Source organism: Coloeus monedula (assembly GCF_965178545.1).
Source record: "Coloeus monedula genome assembly, chromosome: 4".
NCBI classification, from domain to species: Eukaryota; Metazoa; Chordata; class Aves; order Passeriformes; family Corvidae; genus Coloeus; species Coloeus monedula.
This window is the reverse complement of record NC_138784.1, coordinates 53,616,257-53,634,509: the sequence shown is the minus strand read 5'-3', so window position 1 is coordinate 53,634,509 and position 18,253 is coordinate 53,616,257. Positions and strand designations below refer to the sequence as shown.

Here is an 18,253-nt window from a genome sequence, read left to right as displayed (position 1 = left end):
TTAAAGAAGCTCTAATGAGAGACTTTGCACCTGTACTTGTCTACTCAGGGAAGTGTCCAGCAACTCTACTGACCATGAGGCACGAACTCTCTCCATATGTAACCACTCACACTGCTTGGGGCTAATCACCTCCTGACCTGTAAGCTTCTCTTGCAGGCTTCCTATTTAGAAAACAAAACAAGAGTATGTACAGGTTTTATTGTTCTACATCTTTGACTTAGCTATTGCATTTTTTCCCACATTTTCCCGTATGTCCATTTCTGTTTTCTTGACACAAAATAATAATTTGCTAGTAAGGACAAGTTTTCTCGTCTTGTGAGTTCTCTAATTTCTCAATGAAAAAATAATTTATATTCTCCAATGAAGCAGCGATCCAATGTTCACACTAAAAATAGAAATTTTAATTTGGATTTGTAGTCTTGGTACTATCTTAGGTATGGTTACCAGCAGTGTGAGAGATTTTGCTGTATACAGTCTTAATTCTCAAGAGACTTAGTTCATAGCTGTTGAGATAGACATTCAGTGTAAGGAGAGTCCAGATTACTGGTTGCTTATTTAATTTCAGTTTTTAGCATGGCACCAGCTCCCCACAGAACAAACACTTTGTTATCTCCACTGTCTCAACAGCTTCACTTAAAACCAGATATTCTAGTCTTCAAGTGGGTTTTTTAGACTGAGATTTCCACAGAAATATATACACAGTGGGTTCAGTTCCAAGTTTCAAGGGAACCTTAGTTTCTGCTCCTTGCTGTTTATTTTCAACAACTTCTATCCTATTCTTTTACCAAAGTCTATTTATCATCCATAATCACATTTTCCTTCTTACATATCTACTTTTCCTGAGTCCATGGACTTTAAAAGCCTGCTTTTTTCATTCTGAAAAAAACCCATGCTGTGACAGAAGCCTGGTTTCATTCTCTGCACATACTCTTACTACTAATGGACCTGTTTCTATTCCCTTGACATTATTTGCACGGTCATGCAATGGAACACTGCTTCTTTCTCTCTCTCTTCTCCTCCTCTTCATGGGTCTGGAAAGCTACCACATGACAGTCAAAGTCTTTCAGCCTAACCCAGGGCTGAAGCAAAATCTTTATTCCAAAGGGAAAGCATATTTTTTTAATGGTGGAAAGAAGAAGGAAGGAAAAAATAGGCATAAACCTCATGTTTCTGTTCAGTGCTGCTGCATTAAAGAGACACAGAAAAAAAGAAGGAAATTTGTTTGTGAAACCATTCCAGGGACAGACCTGTTTTTGACAAATATACAGAAAACATTAATCTGAGGAGTTGAGATTCTTTTATTTTACACCTAATACAATTCAGATTTAAAGGATTACTTGCACAAAAAAATAAACACATTTGGTATAAAAATTTATCATCACTTTAACACCTTTTTTTCTTCTTATGGCCCCTGCCTTCTCTGGAGCAGAAACATATAAAGACTAATGGCACAAGTTTGTTTTATTCTACAGCATTTTTTTTGTTTTTACATACTCAAGTACCCTAAAGGACGACAGCCCGCTGTATACAAGAACCATTTTCTTCAGCCTGCTGAATTAAGTTTCATAAAGAACCAAAGCTATAAAGGCATTTTAAAAACCACTGTCTCTTTTTCCTTTCAGAAGCACTGACTTTTTGCACTATTAATATACATAGTGTTACATAACAGCTCTTGAGTACAGTACATGCAGCAGAATATACCTGTTGTATATAAAACATACATTTAAAATCTCGACTTATCAGAATTTTTGGAAGATTGAGTAATTGTAGAATGCCCACTGCTTAGAGAAAATGGTTTGGTAGTACAAATGTCTGCATATGTTGGCCACTGGAACAATCCAAGGCTCACTGGAGTAGTATCTGTAGCACATCAAGGTGCGTAAATAATTTACCTACAATATTAAAACACAACTTAGCAAAACCCACAGTTCAAGATCTTATGACTGGGGGCTGGAACCAGACAATCTTTACGGTCCTTTCCAACCATACCATTCTATGATTGCTATGTTACCCTTCAGTGGTTACAAGAAGTGTGGTGAGAGCTGCCCCTCTCCTCCCAAGTCCTTTATAAAACCTTTAGTATGCAATTTATTTTCCAGATGAAGAAACTTATTTATGTCTACTGCCTCTTCTCTTCATTGCAGCTGTACACTGTGGACAGTACCATTTCCCTTTTGGTGCTTCTGTCAGTCCAACACATCCATAGTGGAACCACTCAATAGGGCACTGTAAAAACAGAGTTAAAATAGACGGTTTGGGACTTGGGCTTTTTTCAAAATGCCTATCACAAATACAATTCTATGAAAATGAAACATGAATGGAAAGCATAGATTCTGCGTTTCATACAAGTCATAGGACAAAACGAGGAGAGAGAGGGATCTGCAACATACACTCAGTACACTAAGGAAAATTATAAAAATTCTAGGAGTCATATATGGACTCATAGAGCAAAGTAAGTATGTTATGCTTTGAAATACTTAAGTTTGATGAAGTAATCTTATTACTCACTTCTGTTTAAATGTAGTATCTCAGTAAATATGTGACTACATTCAACTGTTCTTTTAAAACTTTTTATTTGAAAAGGACAACTGTTGTTAGTAGTGACATAGCTAAACATTCACAGAAATAAAGGATATTTTGAAGCAGGGCATTTTTGAACCTAGCAAAGGCTGAAGGTTTCGAAAAGAACCTGAGCTGTGTGGAGAGGTGAGGAGAAGTCTCCTGAAGGATGGTTCAAATCACATGCACTTTAATCTAAAAAATTCTACTCAAAAACAAACTGTAAAATAAAAGTAAGTCCTGCAAGCAATAGTTATATGCACAAGCCTCTCATGAATCTTCTGAATTTTGTTACTTACATCTTGGTTATCACAGCCTACCATCTCACCATAGGACACCTAGTAAAATAAGGAAAAAAACCACCCTTATTAATATTCATATTACTAGTTAAAAGCAATCAACATTTTGAAAGGGCCAACATTCAAATTTCTTCCTTTGAGGAGTTTTTCCATTAATAGCAGTAACAACATTTTCATTTTACTTTTGTTAGACAACCCAAACACCATCATGTTTGTAGTGGATTGATTTTCAAAAATTGTTTATGCAAAAGAAGATACATCTGCATATTTCAGATTGGATAAAAAACTAAATTCATTGTGAACCCCCTCAATTTTTAATTTAATTATTCCTGAAGTCTCCATTACCAGATTTAAAACTCTCCAAGGATATCACATCACTCAAAAATTGACTGTTTTTAGTTTCAACAGTTGAGTTCATTATTCACATCAACAGTAAGCAAATAAAAACAGATCAGAACTTCAAGAGTAAAAATAGTTTTTTAAAATTAGCATTCAGAGAAGGAAGTTCAAAACAGCAACTGTAGTTGTATTTCAATTTGGAGGCCATCCTTACCTGATTACAAATACAGTAACGTGGCTCATTTGGATCGTAGGTCCAATCAACCTGGCTATTAGAATCAGACTCTGGTATTACTGCTGTTTGCTGAGACAGTTCCTGTGCCAGTGCAGATGAAGAAGAACATGATGATAGAGAGGAAGAAGAAGATGATGATGAGGACTGCTGACTTGAGGATTTGTTGTTGTTTCTGAGGAAGAGAAAAAAAAAAAAAAGGAAAAAAATAGCATACATTATTTATTTCCTGCCAAGTGAAAGAATCACTAAACAAGTACTTTGTTTACTCTGAAATACTGCAGTATGTAAATCCCAAAGCTATCATTCACTATCACATTTCATTCAACCACTGCAAGCACTGGAATGCACCCACTGAATGCTCTTAGAAAAGGAAACAAGTCATACCAGCTAACAAGTGCAAGACATGCTGTTCTAATCAATGGAATGTAACAGCTCTAAACTGTCTAGTGGCTTTAACAAATGCTTTTCTTCACAAAATTTTCCGTCAACAGCCTTGGTGTCAAGTCCTTATAAAAATTATGCTACCAATAAAACAGGAATTTACATATAAGTAATGTCATACATCATGGACAACAGATAACTGTTTTGAAGATGACCGATTCTCTGTTAATCTCCACTCAAGCATCAGCAATCACTCCATAGGAATGGCGCCGGAATAAAAATTATCTGCATTTGCTTATAGGTCAGACCTGGCGCCCAAGATATTCATAGATGAAAAATGCTTCTAAAACAGCATTATTAACTGAGCTGTGAACACACACAAATTTGAATGAAGAAAAAAACTCAAGTCAATTTAAAAGGATAGGCATTTTGAGACAAATTCTTTCAAGTACAAGTTCTGACTGCTGTCACTATGTGTTGTGACATTGTGTTGTTTGAAATGTTTTAAAACTTCATTTCAATCAGAAATAAAATTCATTCCTTGTTGTAGATGATCAGCCATTAGAAAATGTCATGTTTACTTGAAACTGGCATCAAACAGATCTCCAGTTTATTTCAAAATCATCTACTAACCAATGCACAATAATTCCCAACATTTACTGTTAGATCAAATCTCTCCAAAATACAGAAAAATAAGGGAAGAAACTTGACCGTATCTCAGATAAAAAAGGAAATCAAGACATTTACTTAAAAATGGAGTCTGCCTAAAGAAAAAGAACTGGGAGGCCTGAAGAACACAGCCCTGAACAAAAAACGGCCAATGGGCAGTAACTACCTTCTCCTGTTCCCCCTCACAGATATTAAATACAATGTATTTCTAATATGGCCCATGACCTTTTAAAAGAAAGTTTAGCTGCCTTAAAAGTTGTAATTGCAGTCAACAAGTAAGAAAACCTACTTGCTTTTTCTGCCACTTCGTGAATCTGTGGTTGACGAACTTAACGTCTGAGTTAATGTAGATGCCAGAGCTGATGATGAATATCCAGCTGAATCTCTGGACAATGAAAATTCTCTTCCAAGCTGAAAATCATTGTTCTTAAATGCTTCATAGCTGGCTTTTAGACTGGATGTTCGTCTTCCCTCCTTCATCTGAAAGGAATACTGATATTGTATCAGATTACACAGTAAAGCTCCTACGTAAGAAATACCAGGCTGCTAACTGCTAATTATTTGCACAGGTTCACTCGTCACCTTGTTAATGAACTTACGTATAGAAAGCAGTTAAATCTGTGAGAATATCCTCCAGGAAAGGCCAGAAAACAAGCTGTCCCTTTAGGCAAGTTATAGAGGATAAAACTGTGGCATATAAATAAAATTCTAATATAGGAACTGTATAGCAGTCACTAGCCTTTCTTCGTAATCTTAAGTGGATGGCAGAATGACAAGAATATTTTGACATTACCTGTGCCGTGGCTTGCACTGCTTGAGCTGCTGCCATGGTAATTGCACCGGCCCCGGATCCTGAAGATAATGAGCCCAGGTTATATGATGCCAATGGTTGAGAAGAGTTTGTATTGTATGCATTGTTTGAAGAGGATGATGAATTACTGTTTCGACACCCTTGATGAATAGAACACATTTATGAAATTCAAAATGAAACTAAATTCCTTTGCATTTTAAGAAGAGTTATATGACAACCAGTGAAAGAGTAGGAACCCTGTTTATGCATCAGAGTAGTCTAATCATTTGGAAAAAAGGTTTTAAAAGTATTTAGATACAGCCAGTATTTGTTTATGGGGGGGGGAAAAAAGAAGTTTGTTCCCTATCCTCATGTGCAAGGAGTCCTTTATAGAAAGACAGCTCTCACTATCATACTCAGCTATCGAAGAACAGATGCAGCTGCTCTACCTATGCCTATATTGAAACAATGCTCACTACTATAACCATCAAGAAGAGGGTAAGAATTTGACTATGTACCTATACTGTTTCTGAAGTAGAACTTTCAACAATCTTAATTCTAAAAACTACAGATCAGTTTTAATGCAACACAATTTCCAGGGTCATCTGCAGAATGTCAGCTGCTCAAATATACTACATTTTATTTGCAGCCTCATGTGAAGTTTCTTCAAAAGAAAATTGAAATAGACATGACTGAAACTACTTAAAACTGACAAACATTACTGAATTCCAAAACATAAGGTAGTTGACTTACTGTAACTCCCTAGTCTTTTATTTTCAGAAAAGAAACTATGGAACACCTTAATACTGAGAATAGGCAGAAAGTTTTAGGTTTTTTTAGTCCCTATTCAAAAAGACTTCTCTCCTCTTTTGACATAGATAACACATGAAAGAATTTTATTTTGAGACCAACTCTTAAAAAAAAAAAAAGGTGTGAAAATTCTTTTCCCTTACTTTGGAAATTACTGTATACCTTTTTTTCCCAAAATAATGCATTTATCTTTTATATTTCTACTACTGGGTGAATGAAACTGTACTGTTATCTTCCTCAAACTGTAAATAAAAAGAAACAGCCAACATACAGCTGTTAAATGACAACAAATCAGACCCGCTTCATGGACAACACAGATGAGTAACAATGCCTGCAGTTTCTCATGTTTCAAGTGCCTGAAAATCCCAGGGGAAAGGGTATGAGCCTCTGACTGAGGACTGGCTGAACGGCAGATCCCAGAAGGTCATTATCCATGCATGGCACAGGGTCTAGAAATTCCACAAAGGGAAGTGCAGTGCACCTGGGAGGAATAACCCCATGCACCAGCACAGGCTGTGGTCTGACCTGCTGAAAAGCCGCCCTGTGGAGAAGGACCTCAGGGCCCTGGTGGACAAAAACTCTGTGAGCCAGCAGTGTGTCCTGGGGGCCAAGAAGGCCAATGGTGTCCTGGGATGCATTAGGAGGAGCATTGCCAGCAGGTTGAGCGAGGTGATCCTGACCCTCTACTCAGCCCTAGCATAGCTGCATCTGGAGTGCTGTGTCCAGTTCTGGGCTCCTCAAGACAGGAGAGACAGAGCTCCTGGAGTGGGTCCAGTGGAGTGAAAAAAAGATGATGAGGGTGCTGGAGCATCTCACTTATGAGGAAAAGTTGAGGGAAGCTGAGCCTGCTCAGCCTCAAGAAGACTGTGAGGGGACCTCATCACTGTCTAAGACTATCTGAAGGGAGGGTGTCAAGGGGATGGAGTCGGGCTCTGCTCAGGGGTCTGAGCAATAGGACAAGAGACAATGAGCAGAACCTGATGCGCAGAAGTTCCACCTGAACATGAGGAAGAACTTCTTTACTGTGCAGTGACCGAGCACTGGAACAGGTTGCCCAGAGAAGCTGTGGAGTCTCCTGCACTGGAGATACTCAAGAACTGTATGGACACAATTCTGTCCCACGTGCTCTGCGATGACCCTGCTTGAGCAGGGAGGCTGCACCAGATGACCCACTGGGGTCCCTTCCAACCTTACCTATTCCATGATTTTGTGCTTTCAAAAGACTAACTCAAATATAATTAAGTTTCTCTTCTTCTGATTAAAAAGCAATGAAATGAAAGACAATTAGGATTACCTGGTGTATTTTCTTTAGAAGCATCTGAAGTCAGGGTAGATAGAAGAGCTTCAGATTTAAACTTCTTTTCAGGAACATGATCTGTTGTACTATGATGAGAAGATGGATTGTGTTTCCTTTCTAAATGAAACAAATGAAGGGAACTTAAATGTAAAACCTATTCAGCTTGAAAGTCAAACTATGCTAGCACTTTCAACTAATTCCCACCAGCAAAATCTATTTCATTCTTGAACAACTTCTTAACAGACATTATTAGCATTTATTATGCCTTTTTTTCTTCCTGCAATGATGGAGGAAAAAAGTTCTGAACCTTTTTTTCCTGATACTAATCAACAAAAAAACCCAAAGGAAACATAAAAAATGGGCATCTTCATAAGTTTCAAATACTTACTCTCTACTGGAGTGTGAGAATGGGAGTGATGGTTATTCACAGGCTGTGCTGGTGTATCCAGCTCCAGAGACCCTAAGAGGGAGGTAAGAAGGACAGGAAAATTTCGGAGTTGGCACTGTTTTGACTTTTACATACTAAATGATTCTTTAAAATATTAACCAAATTACAATGCAGTTATATTTATTTTATCAGAAGAATTTTTGCTCAAGTTGAAAGCCATTCTACAGTACAACCAGGAGCCAGTGAGATTAGCTTTCAAATAAAAAGTGGTGACTGCTACTCTTCGACTCTTGAAATCAAGCACTTAAAATCAAGGCAAATAAGAAGAACCAACAACACTGCCCTCAACATGCCACTTACTCAAATGAGTTGCAGAATGGCTGCGCCAAAAGTACTGACAATCTACACCAATATGAATTGAAGACATGTAAACTGTATAAATAAGGCATCTTGTCCCACTGAGTCCACCTTGTCACATTCAGTCCAAACTCAAGAAATAGCAGTGTCTTTCAAGATGAATTAACATTCAAAAGAAAGGGCTGCAGATCATTATCCAGATTTTCTTAACATTCAAAATACACAGAGCAACAATACAAATAAAAACAAAACAAACAAAAAAACTCCACAAAACCAACCAAACAATGACAACAACAAACTCCACCCCCATCCCCCCCCCCAAAAAAAGGAAAAAGTCAGACGGGCACAAATCCAAGTCTATATCTAGTAACACTTATTGTAATATGAGACTAAATAATCACAGCATAAGAGAGACTTTGACTATAAATTTAGAACAATATACAGTATTTTGTGCATCAGTGTCTAACAAAAAGATTTTGAAGTAGCTGCAATACCTACCAACTTACATTTACACAGAACACAAAACAAGAAAGCAATTCACATTCATTTTACAAAATCTGTGGCTTCAATGTTTCTTTACCTCTTCCACTGCTTTCAAAAAGCACTGAAATGCATGAGTACATGAGTAATACCTAAGTGATTACAAAAGTTTAATTATTCTAGAAGAGGTTCAAAGCATAAGGAGCTATTTTGGCTGAGCGAACTTCAACCACATTATGAACTTGCCCAAAAGCTGCCCTCTGGTGGGACTTCAACCATATGTATTTACTCTGAAAGCTAAAAATTTTAGTCTTCTACCTTTAGCTTTATTTAAAAACAAAGAAAGAAAACCCTCAAACCAAACAAACCTTAAAGATGCAACATGCAGTCTAGTACTTCTGTATTTTGAGTTCTTGAAATCCTGTCTAGCAACCTCTCCAAACATACAGTTCAACAGAACGTAGCATCACATCCAAAAACCAGCTGGGATTTAAACTAAAAGAAACTATTCCTTTTCTGTAATTGCTAGTTAATTAATAGCACTTAATTTACAGTTTTCTTTTTTTGTGCCTGTTACTTGTAATAGCAGTTGCAAATAAAATAGCCCCAAACTCCCAGCTTAAACAACACAGCCACAAAAAAGTTCCAAGAAAGGATACTTATTCTTAATATCCCGAAGTGACTTAAGTCACTTTTCACTATTTTTGGCTATGAGGACAGCCACTGCCTCACAGTAGTTAAATCAACTTAGAAATTTATCACAATCACATTTGAATTTGATGTCTAAATGCTGATGAGTGCAGAAAAGCCAGCTTCTTCTACACCTGGCAAAAAAGCTGACACGTTACATTTTTATTCACATTCTAAATACCAGCATGGTTGTATTTAACATGCAGGTTTTTACCTAAAATGCTTTTTCTTCACTAGCCCATTACAGAACAACCTATTCTCACCCCTTTAAAAAAAGAAAACCACCAAGTACATGGAAAACAAAAATAATGAGCCTCCACAGTTTGGTGGCAATCAATTCAAGGAATAAATGTTACACTTGCAACTGGGTAGGTCGCAGGCTTAGGCCAAAGTACTTGGCTGAATACCTAAAATCACTAAAACCAGGTTTAAAGAATTATGTATCTTACTGTAGCAATCCACAAGGACAAGAGTTCTATGAAAAAATTACTCAGTTGTATTTTGATTTCACTATTCTAAATTGAGGTTGAAACTAGAATTTGAGAATCGCTGATGAAAAGTGGGTTAAAACACAGGTGAAAATACTGGCAGCCACTAACAAGTGTATGATACATTAATTTTGCAAATTTACAGGAGGTCTGTCAGTTTCTTAAAGAAAATCATGCATACTTACGTCTCTCTAATATTTCTGTAATTCCAGCATTATCTGCTTCAAGTTCCATTTTAAATTTAGCAAGTTCCTGGTCCAATTTTCTCAAATGACGGTCTACCTGTTTGTTAGATGAAGCAAAAATAAATAGCATCCAGTTCTGGAACACGAATATCTAAGTCCTTAATCTCAAGCTTGCTAAGTATTTCCCTTCCAGCAGTTTTGTGACACGCAGCACTAAGCACAATAATGCACAGAAGTGCATCTTCTTGGTCACCTCCACTTCCCTCACTCAGCAGAGACACTGCTGTGTCTCCAAAACAGTGTAGGCTAAGCTCCAAGACACTTCTTTTCAGAAATAAAGATGAAGAAGACTTGGAAGTGCTCTGGTTATGCAAACAGAAAGGGGAAGAGAAAGAACAGTACATGACACGGACTTTAGTAGAGATTGGGCTGCTTTGGGGAAATTGCAAGTTCTGAACTGAAACTTGTGTGCAATTTGTGTGCCACTATCAACATCAGTAAACTTGGTGTGTATTGAATCTTAACTGAAAAGTGGAGACTCCTGTGTGTTTCAGCAAACTATGATGTGCTCTTGGGTACTAAAAATTAACAAAAAAAATTCTCAACTCACTATCATGAAAAAAACCATGACGCTCCAAATGCTTTCTAGATCTGTATTCATACAGCAAAATTTACCTGTCTTTATTAAAACCTGGGAGATTTTTCCAGTTACTAGCTAAGCAAAAGAGAAGGGGCAAATTCCAATTTCTAAACTAACTTTTGCCTAGTTGAAGTGAAACTAAATCAGTTGTCTTCTATATTTGAGTGTAGTCTGACTTGCAAGTTCTATTGTCTGAGAAAATGTAAAATAAATATACTTAAACTTTATACTTCAAATCATGTGCCACCCCTCTCTGGGTCTGGCCATCCATCCAGTTTTTTACCCAATGAATAGTGCACCTGTCCAAGGCATGAGCAGCCAGTTTCTCCAGGAGAGTGCTGTAGGAAACAGTGTCAAAGGCTTTATTAAAGTCCAGGTAGGCAATATCCACAGCCTTTTCCTCATTCACTACACAGGTCACTTCATCACTGAAGATCAGGTCAGTCAAGCAAGACCTGCCTTTCCCAAATCCATGCTGCCTGGGCCTAATCACCTGGTTGTCCTGCTTGTGCTGTGTCATGACACTCAAGATGATCTGCTCCATGACCTTCCCCAGCACTGAAGTCAGGCTGTCAGGCCCGTACTTCCCTGGACGCTCTTTCTGATCCTTCTTGTACGTGGCCATTACATTTGCTAATTCCCAGTCATTTGGGATGTCTGGTAAGTGTCTGAAAGCGGCTCAGTGACCTCTTCCACCATCTCCCTCAGTGCTGTGGGGTGGATCCTATTAGGGCCCTAGACCTATGTGTGTCTAAGTGGCACAGCAGGTTGCTGACCTTTTCCCTTGGATTACAGGGACTTCATTCTGCTCCCCACCCACTTCTTCCAGCTCAGTGGGCTGGGTACCCTGAGAACAACCAGTCTTGTTATTACACATTGAGGCAATGAAGGCATTAAGTACCTCTGCCTTTTCTTCATCCTCCATCACTGTTTACCTCTGTATCCAGTAAAGATGGAGATTTCTCACAGCCCTTCTTTTACTGCTGATATATTTTTAAAAATATTGTTAGTCTTTTACAGCAGTAACCAGATTCAGCTTGGACCTTGGCCCTTCTAATTACCTCCCTGCATAACCTCACAAAATTTTTGCAGCCCTCTCAAGCTGCCTGCCCATTCTTCCAAAGGTGATACACTTTTCTTTTTTTTCCTGAGTTGAAGCCAAAGCTCTGTATTTAGCCAGGCTGGTCTTCTTCCCTGCTGGCTTCTCTTTTGGCACATGGGGATGGCCTGCTCCTATACATTTAAGATTTTCTTCTTGAAGAATGTCCAGCCTTCCTGGACTCCTCAACACTGCATCCCAAGGGATTCTCTAAACCAATCTCCTAAACAAGCCAGAAACATGAATTAAAACCTCATGATTTCTAATACTACTGCTTTGTTTTATATTTAAGTGACACTTACTACCTAAAAAACCAAAATTCTTAAGTCAGGAAGATATTAAATGTTTTTTTCACCAGCAAAACATCTGTATGTAGATGACATAAAAATACAAGTAGCACAGCTGCAGTGCTTATCAAAATGCTTAGAACTCCTTAGGGTATAAATTTAGGTAATTGACCACAAGTCTTGTGTCCACTTACCAGATCATATATTTGATTAGCCAGTTGCACTTTTTCATCTGCATCTTCCAAAGCCTTATAATAATCCTGTCACGAAGAGAATTTTTTAAAATTATGAATGTAACTGATCTAATTTCAGTAAGTTTAAGCTACTGTTATGAAGCACAAAATATTAGTCAAAAGGACAAATTTTAAGTCAGTTTTCAGAAAGGCTGTGAAATTTTACTGTAAACAACAATCATCTGAATTTTGAATGAGAGATACAATATATATATATCAATTTATTTTCTCTGTGTTAGAAAAAGCCAAACTACAAGATGGGGACACTTCTTCCTAGAGTGATATTTAGATTTCCACAAGAAATGCCACAAGAAATGAAACAATCTTGGATTTATTTTATATTACACAGCATCATGTTATGGGCTTAAAACAAGGTTATGTCTTTTACTTCAGGACCACCACAAATCCTACTGCTCTTCAAAACGATGCTGAAATACTCTGTGCCTTTCCGGCAGGCTAGTTAAACACAGATAATATTGTATATAATTTAAATTGCTTTAAAGTAAGTTTCTCTAACTTGTAAGTGTATTCTAAATAATTTGACTAAAGCAATCCAAAAGTCTCCTCTAACCAACGAAAGTTCACAGACAAAACTTTCTTTTAAAAACAAGTGTGTTTTCAAATGCTTTGACTTTAGATTCGAACAGATTTTACTGCCTTTCAATTCTCAATTTCCACTGAACAGTATCTTATGTGAAAACTACTTCAAATTTTGGTTCAACTAAAGTCAAATGCAAATTTTTCATTTACTCTAGTGAAGTCAGAGCTCTGATTTTTTTTTCTTTTTTAAAAATTTAAAAATCTTTTTGCATTAAGAAGGAAATAACCCCTACCCAAATAAGTGGCTGAAGTAGCCAGTGTAGGAGACTACAAACGAGTTTCTCCTGACAAAATGATGGACTACATTGCTATCAATAACACCACCACTGTTCAAGTGTTGAAGGATAACACAGAACACATTCATCTTCTTACTCCTCCCTCTCTCAAGCTACATGTACCACATGTGTAACGTGTAAAAGGACACAGGCAGAAGATCATAAGAAATGCTGAATCTAAGCTTGAAATATATCCTCTAAAAGAAAGCAAATTAACTTGGGCAACTTCATGTCACACAAACAGAAACAAAAAAATCCGAGCTCAAAATTTAGTACTAGGTTTCCTCACCATTTCAGGATTACATTTTTTTAAATGCCAGAAGTGCTCAGTAAAACTTGAGAGAAATCCTTGATGAAAGAAATTGTTCACTCACTTTTCTCTTCCAAGGTAGTTCTATCCACCTTTTATGAAAGCCCAAGGGAAGGCACAGTTGTGAACACTTAAATCTCCCATCAACCATAAACTATTTTTTTCTAAGGTTGTCTTAGTTTGCAAAATAAAAATCTGACCCTCTCCTGTGATATCCTTACTTTTTTGATTGATGTCATTTGTTCTTCTCTCCATTCAGGTTTGTTTTTCTTTGCATTCATAAAAAATTCATTTACCCTCTGCTCAAGCTGATCCATTGCATCTGTAGCATAGGAAGAGATTGAGACAAATGTTATCTTCTCATGTACATAAACATTAGGAAATAAGGGGAAGTTTTTTTCTCAAACAAAGTTGACAGGACTGAGGTGCAAACTATTAGAGAGGAAAAAAAAGAAAAAACCAAAACAACCAAGCAACAGTGGACAGCGGAGGGAAATATTTACCTTAATTTCCAAGAAGCAGAATTGCATTCTGGTAGGATTCTCATCAAGGTTCTTGTGCTCTCCAGCATGGGACAGGCAGGACTCCAAGTTCTAAAGGTTTTTTGTCCCTAAGAGCAGTGGTAGTGACTTAAAGCATGCCCCAAACTCCTCACCCAGGGCTCTAGACTGCTGACTTTGGAACATTCTAGCCAGTTACAAACTGAGCAGGAAACAAAATGTTCTCCTAAGAGAAACAGTCAAATACAAAACCAAATAATTGAAAAAAATTAGTGTCTCAAAAAGGTAGACCAACTGAAGAGTAAAGTCACTGCCTTTAAGTCCAGGCCCTCTCCGTTGTTTGCTAGGAAGGGCCAGGGCAAATTGAAAGCACTCACAAATTATTCCCTCCACCCCCACAGGAGAAAATGCACTGATGAAAAATTATTTGGACAGGATTCTCACTTTCGTGAAGTTGCGAAATATCGTAAGGGGGAAAAAAATAAAACCACCCATTTTCTAACATTAACTGCCTCTAGAAAGGAAAAATGTCAACCACAAGTTATTTTTTTCATTGTTTACTGAGACAGGAACAGGGATTCCCTTCCCTTTCCCCTCCACCCTTCTCCCACTGAGTTTACTATTTCAACAGCTGGACACTAGTGCACTCAACAGCTTGCAGATTTCCAAAAACATGCAGCTGCTTCAGTCAAACTAGCTTTGACAGCCTTTCTAGTGTCAGGATAGATGACAGTAGTGAGGTTTTTTTTCACAGCATTCTTAGTGACATTGCCCAGTTATCAGTTTTAAATTAAATGCGACAATGCACGAGTCACCTACAAACTTCAGGCTCTGGGTGCAAAACACCTAAGAAACTTTCCAGAAACCACCATTAAAATTGGATCACATCTTGCCAAAACAAAATGAAAATTAATTAATTAGTTCAAGAAGCTCATGAATCCCTAAGTATGATTTACTCTTAAAATCCAAGAGGCCAAGGGTCTTCTTAACTCTGTGAAAATTCACAGCTAGAACTGTTTACATAAATAACCAAAAATCATTCATACTAAATGGTCAAAAACATTTATCAGCTGTCCTTATGCTAGGAACATTCAGCATCAAACCCAACGGGAACCTAACAACTGACTGGACAGAGCACCATTAATCCCGAGCCGTAACAGTTGTGACACAAGTTCACATCAACTTTATTTATTTATTTAGACCCAGACAAACAAAGTAGTTGAACAGTTTTGGAGTAGAACAGGCTAAAGGGAGAGAATCTCTACAATGAGCATTTTCCACTTGCACCATGTAGAGATTAAGAAGCCTGAGAGGCAAGCAAGAAGCACACACTTTGTATGGAGGCTTCTAAAATCTTTGCTCTTTGACCCGATGACTGTAATTTGGTCCATAAAGCCAACAGACTATCTCCTATCCTCAGAGCACAAACTCCTTAAGCGATTGTTACTCTAGAGGTTCCATAAACAAGAAATGACAAAAAGTATCTTTCCTCTTCACGTTTTATTAAGGACATGCTAACAGTCTGTGTGAAACTTCCTAGGGGAAAATATCCACAGAAATTTGGTCTCTCCGGAAAGGGCAGAAAAGGCAAAGGGGAGTACAGGTCAGCGCTATCAAATTATATGGAAAGTTCTCTCTCTGCTACACTCAAGTTACTCCACTTTTTCTCATGATACTGTATTCTGAGATACTAATTTCTTAGATCAAATTTCCCCAAGAGAATTGCCAAAACTTCTATGAGAAGAGAGTCCTTTTTCCAGATTTTGACATTCTACCATGAAAACCTGGTAATCCATGATTTTAACTTAAACAGAGAAACACATTTTATGCTTCATCTGGAGCTCAGTTAAAGCTCAAAAGTCAAGTCCCAACTCAGATTATCTTTGCTTTTCCCATGGCAATCTTATCAGAATATATAACAGATAGACCCAGTTTATTATTTCTTCCAACAACAAACAGCAGCACATGCCTCATTAGGAGTCAATGTGGTCCAAACAGGACAGAATACAAAGTCAACAATTTCACTAAAACAGAGCAGCAGAGATATCTCTGAATTAAAAATCATGTAGATTTCTGGGACAGCATCACTCATCAAAGTACTGTTTTCAAGTACTTCTGAGACACCAAACAACCTCCATGTTCGCATGTAGCGTTCATCAGGCAGTTAGGCAAGTGATGCTGAAGAGGTGCTAGTCCAGAAGTTTCATAAATGTCTTTGGATACCCTGCCAATCCGGAAGTACCAAGGTCTGAGAGAATTTTTCGCTACACCTAAGGTTAGTCCTAGTATACAATATTCAGTGTCATTTACTACTTCCAGTAATACAATGTGGAGTTGTTACTTGTCATTTTCAGTTAAAGCAGAGGAAATGACATTCCTGCTACCTTGGCATTGCTAGCTGCCTCAGTTCTCGAACACACCTAAAAAACCCCCCTACTATCTTCTTTGCCTTCTTATGGAACAGAAGTGAAATTTGTGCACTTACTCCAAACTATCCAAGTCAGGCAGCTGCTCACTCCCTCTCATGGTGCTCCCTGGTGATAGCAACTTCAGAGGTGTTATCTCCCAGAAGGAGCCATGACTGTTCCCAGAACTTTAAGAGCTGAACCCAAGACAGCACTTAGGCCATAATATACAAAAAAATTCTATAGACGGTTCTACATGAGTCAATAAGGCCTGTTAAACAGACCTGCTAAGTCAAATAAAGTAAATATCCAAGGGAAAGCCAGAGACTGCACTTCAAAGTATTATAGGTTGAACTGTTTTCAAGAACTGTTCCCACTTAGTGTCGCATTTTGTATTCCTATACAGTACTCCCTTTTTATTTCAATCTCTGCTCTTTTTCTTATTCCCATTTACAATAGCCCAGCCCTTCCATATCGATGATTGCTCTCATCTTTTGTGCAGCAGCAGTTTCACTTTTGGATCACAGTTATGGATAACCATATTCATTGTGTGGTAAATGACAGCAACAGCTATCCAGGGTGTTATAGGATACCTAAGTCCCAGATGAGATTGCATTAGAAAAGATGAAATGACAGTGCATCCTGAAAACAGCCTAAGGCAGTCTATTACATCAGCATATAAGCAGAGATACAAAGTGATGTACAAACCAACCTGAAGTGTATTTACAAATATATTTTGTGTAACATATATATTTACACAAGAGTAGACATTTATACAAAATGTAATTTGTATAAAACCTGAAGTATTTTTATAAAGGATATTTGGTTGTTTGTCAGCTAGGGCACAAGGGGCCCAGCAAATAGCACCTTCCCAAATTCTGTTATGAGGGAGCTGGCTGGAAAGTTTCAGGGAGAGCATGCCGCTGCCTACTGGAAGGAGTGGGACATAACTTATGTTCCAAACCACCATCACTGCTCTTAGGGATCAAAAATCTAAAGAGTTTGGGACGTGCCACCGAAAATGCCTTTGGGAGCAGCACAAGCGCATGAACGCAGCTCCGCCAAGACCCTCCTTGCGCCGAGGCCCTGCGGGCGGGGGCTGGGGCGGGGCGGGGGCTGCTGCGTGCGCCCCGCTCCTCGCCTCGTCGCGGCGCCTCCGCAGCGCCTTCGCCCGAGGGAGAGGACGAGACGCCCCCGGGCCCGAGCGGCGGTGCCGGAGAGCCGGGGCAGGGCTGCGGAGGGGGCGCGACCACCCCACGGCAGCGCGGGGGAGCGGGCGGAGCTGCCGGCGCGGGCCGGAGCGGCGCCGCTTCCCCTCCTTCCTTCCGTCCCCGGTCGGCCTTCTCGCCTCTCCCGCCCTGCGGTGGGGGCGCGGCGGTGGGGCCGGTGCCCGCGGGGCGGAGCGGGGCGGGCGCAGAGGGGGCGGGCGGAGGCGGAGGGGGCGGGACTCACGTACTCTGCACCTGCAGGTCCATCTCGCGCATCTCGGTGAACCTGTCGCGCAGATCCATGGGAAGCTGCTCGATCACTGCGGGGACACGGGGGAGCGGGAGAGAGGGGGAGGGAGGGAGCCAGTCAGTCACTCGCTGCCGTGGGGGAGGGGGGGCGCCGCCTCCTCGCCGCGGCTTCCCCCGGCTCCCCCGCACCGGCCGTGCCCGGCCGCCCGGCGCCCCCGCCGCGCACACACTCACTCTCCAGATAGTCCTCCAGGTACAGCATGGCGGCGGCCGGGCCCGCGCCCAGGGGCTGATCGAGAGCGGGCGCTCGTCCCTTCCAATATGGCGCCGCCGCCAACAACACCAGCGCCTCGACTCAGCGAAAACAACATTGGCGGCGGACGGCGCTCGCCCCGGCCGCGCCGCGATTGGCTGCCCGTGCCGCTGACGCACACCGCGCTCTGCCGCACAGCCTCATGGGAAACGTAGTCTGCGCTGGGC

At 39.7% G+C, this 18,253-nt stretch overlaps 1 protein-coding gene across 3 annotated transcripts; it reads right to left on the bottom strand.

Moving 5' to 3' along the window:
• Nucleotides 1-1,289: 1,289 nt before the first annotated feature.
• ING3 (inhibitor of growth family member 3) lies at nt 1,290-18,139 on the bottom strand. Of its 3 annotated transcripts, none has more exons than XM_082280528.1 (12): nt 18,008-18,139; nt 17,773-17,844; nt 13,633-13,733; nt 12,188-12,253; nt 9,968-10,064; nt 7,768-7,839; nt 7,377-7,496; nt 5,276-5,433; nt 4,772-4,962; nt 3,412-3,604; nt 2,859-2,897; nt 1,290-2,226 (listed from the first exon to the last, which is right to left on the bottom strand). In XM_082280528.1, exons 1-12 carry the CDS (start codon nt 18,033-18,035, stop codon nt 2,110-2,112), a joined length of 1,254 nt encoding a protein of 417 aa, XP_082136654.1. In that variant the 5' UTR covers nt 18,036-18,139; the 3' UTR covers nt 1,290-2,109. The 3 variants fall into 3 exon arrangements, with proteins under 3 accessions (XP_082136654.1, XP_082136655.1, XP_082136656.1); XM_082280529.1 differs by having other exon boundaries at nt 5,276-5,334; XM_082280530.1 differs by lacking the exons at nt 17,773-17,844; nt 18,008-18,139 and adding an exon at nt 13,915-14,553.
• Between the last annotated feature and the right edge of the window lie 114 nt (nt 18,140-18,253).

Coding starts and splice junctions, on each gene's coding strand:
- ING3 (XM_082280528.1), bottom strand. CDS start 18,035: ATGCTGTACCTGGAGGACTATCTGGAGA. Junction 12,254..13,632: donor AAATGACATCAATCAAAAAA/GTAAGGATATCA, acceptor TCTTCGTGACAG/GATTATTATAAGGCTTTGGA. Junction 4,963..5,275: donor CAGTGCAAGCCACGGCACAG/GTAATGTCAAAA, acceptor TATTCCTTTCAG/ATGAAGGAGGGAAGACGAAC.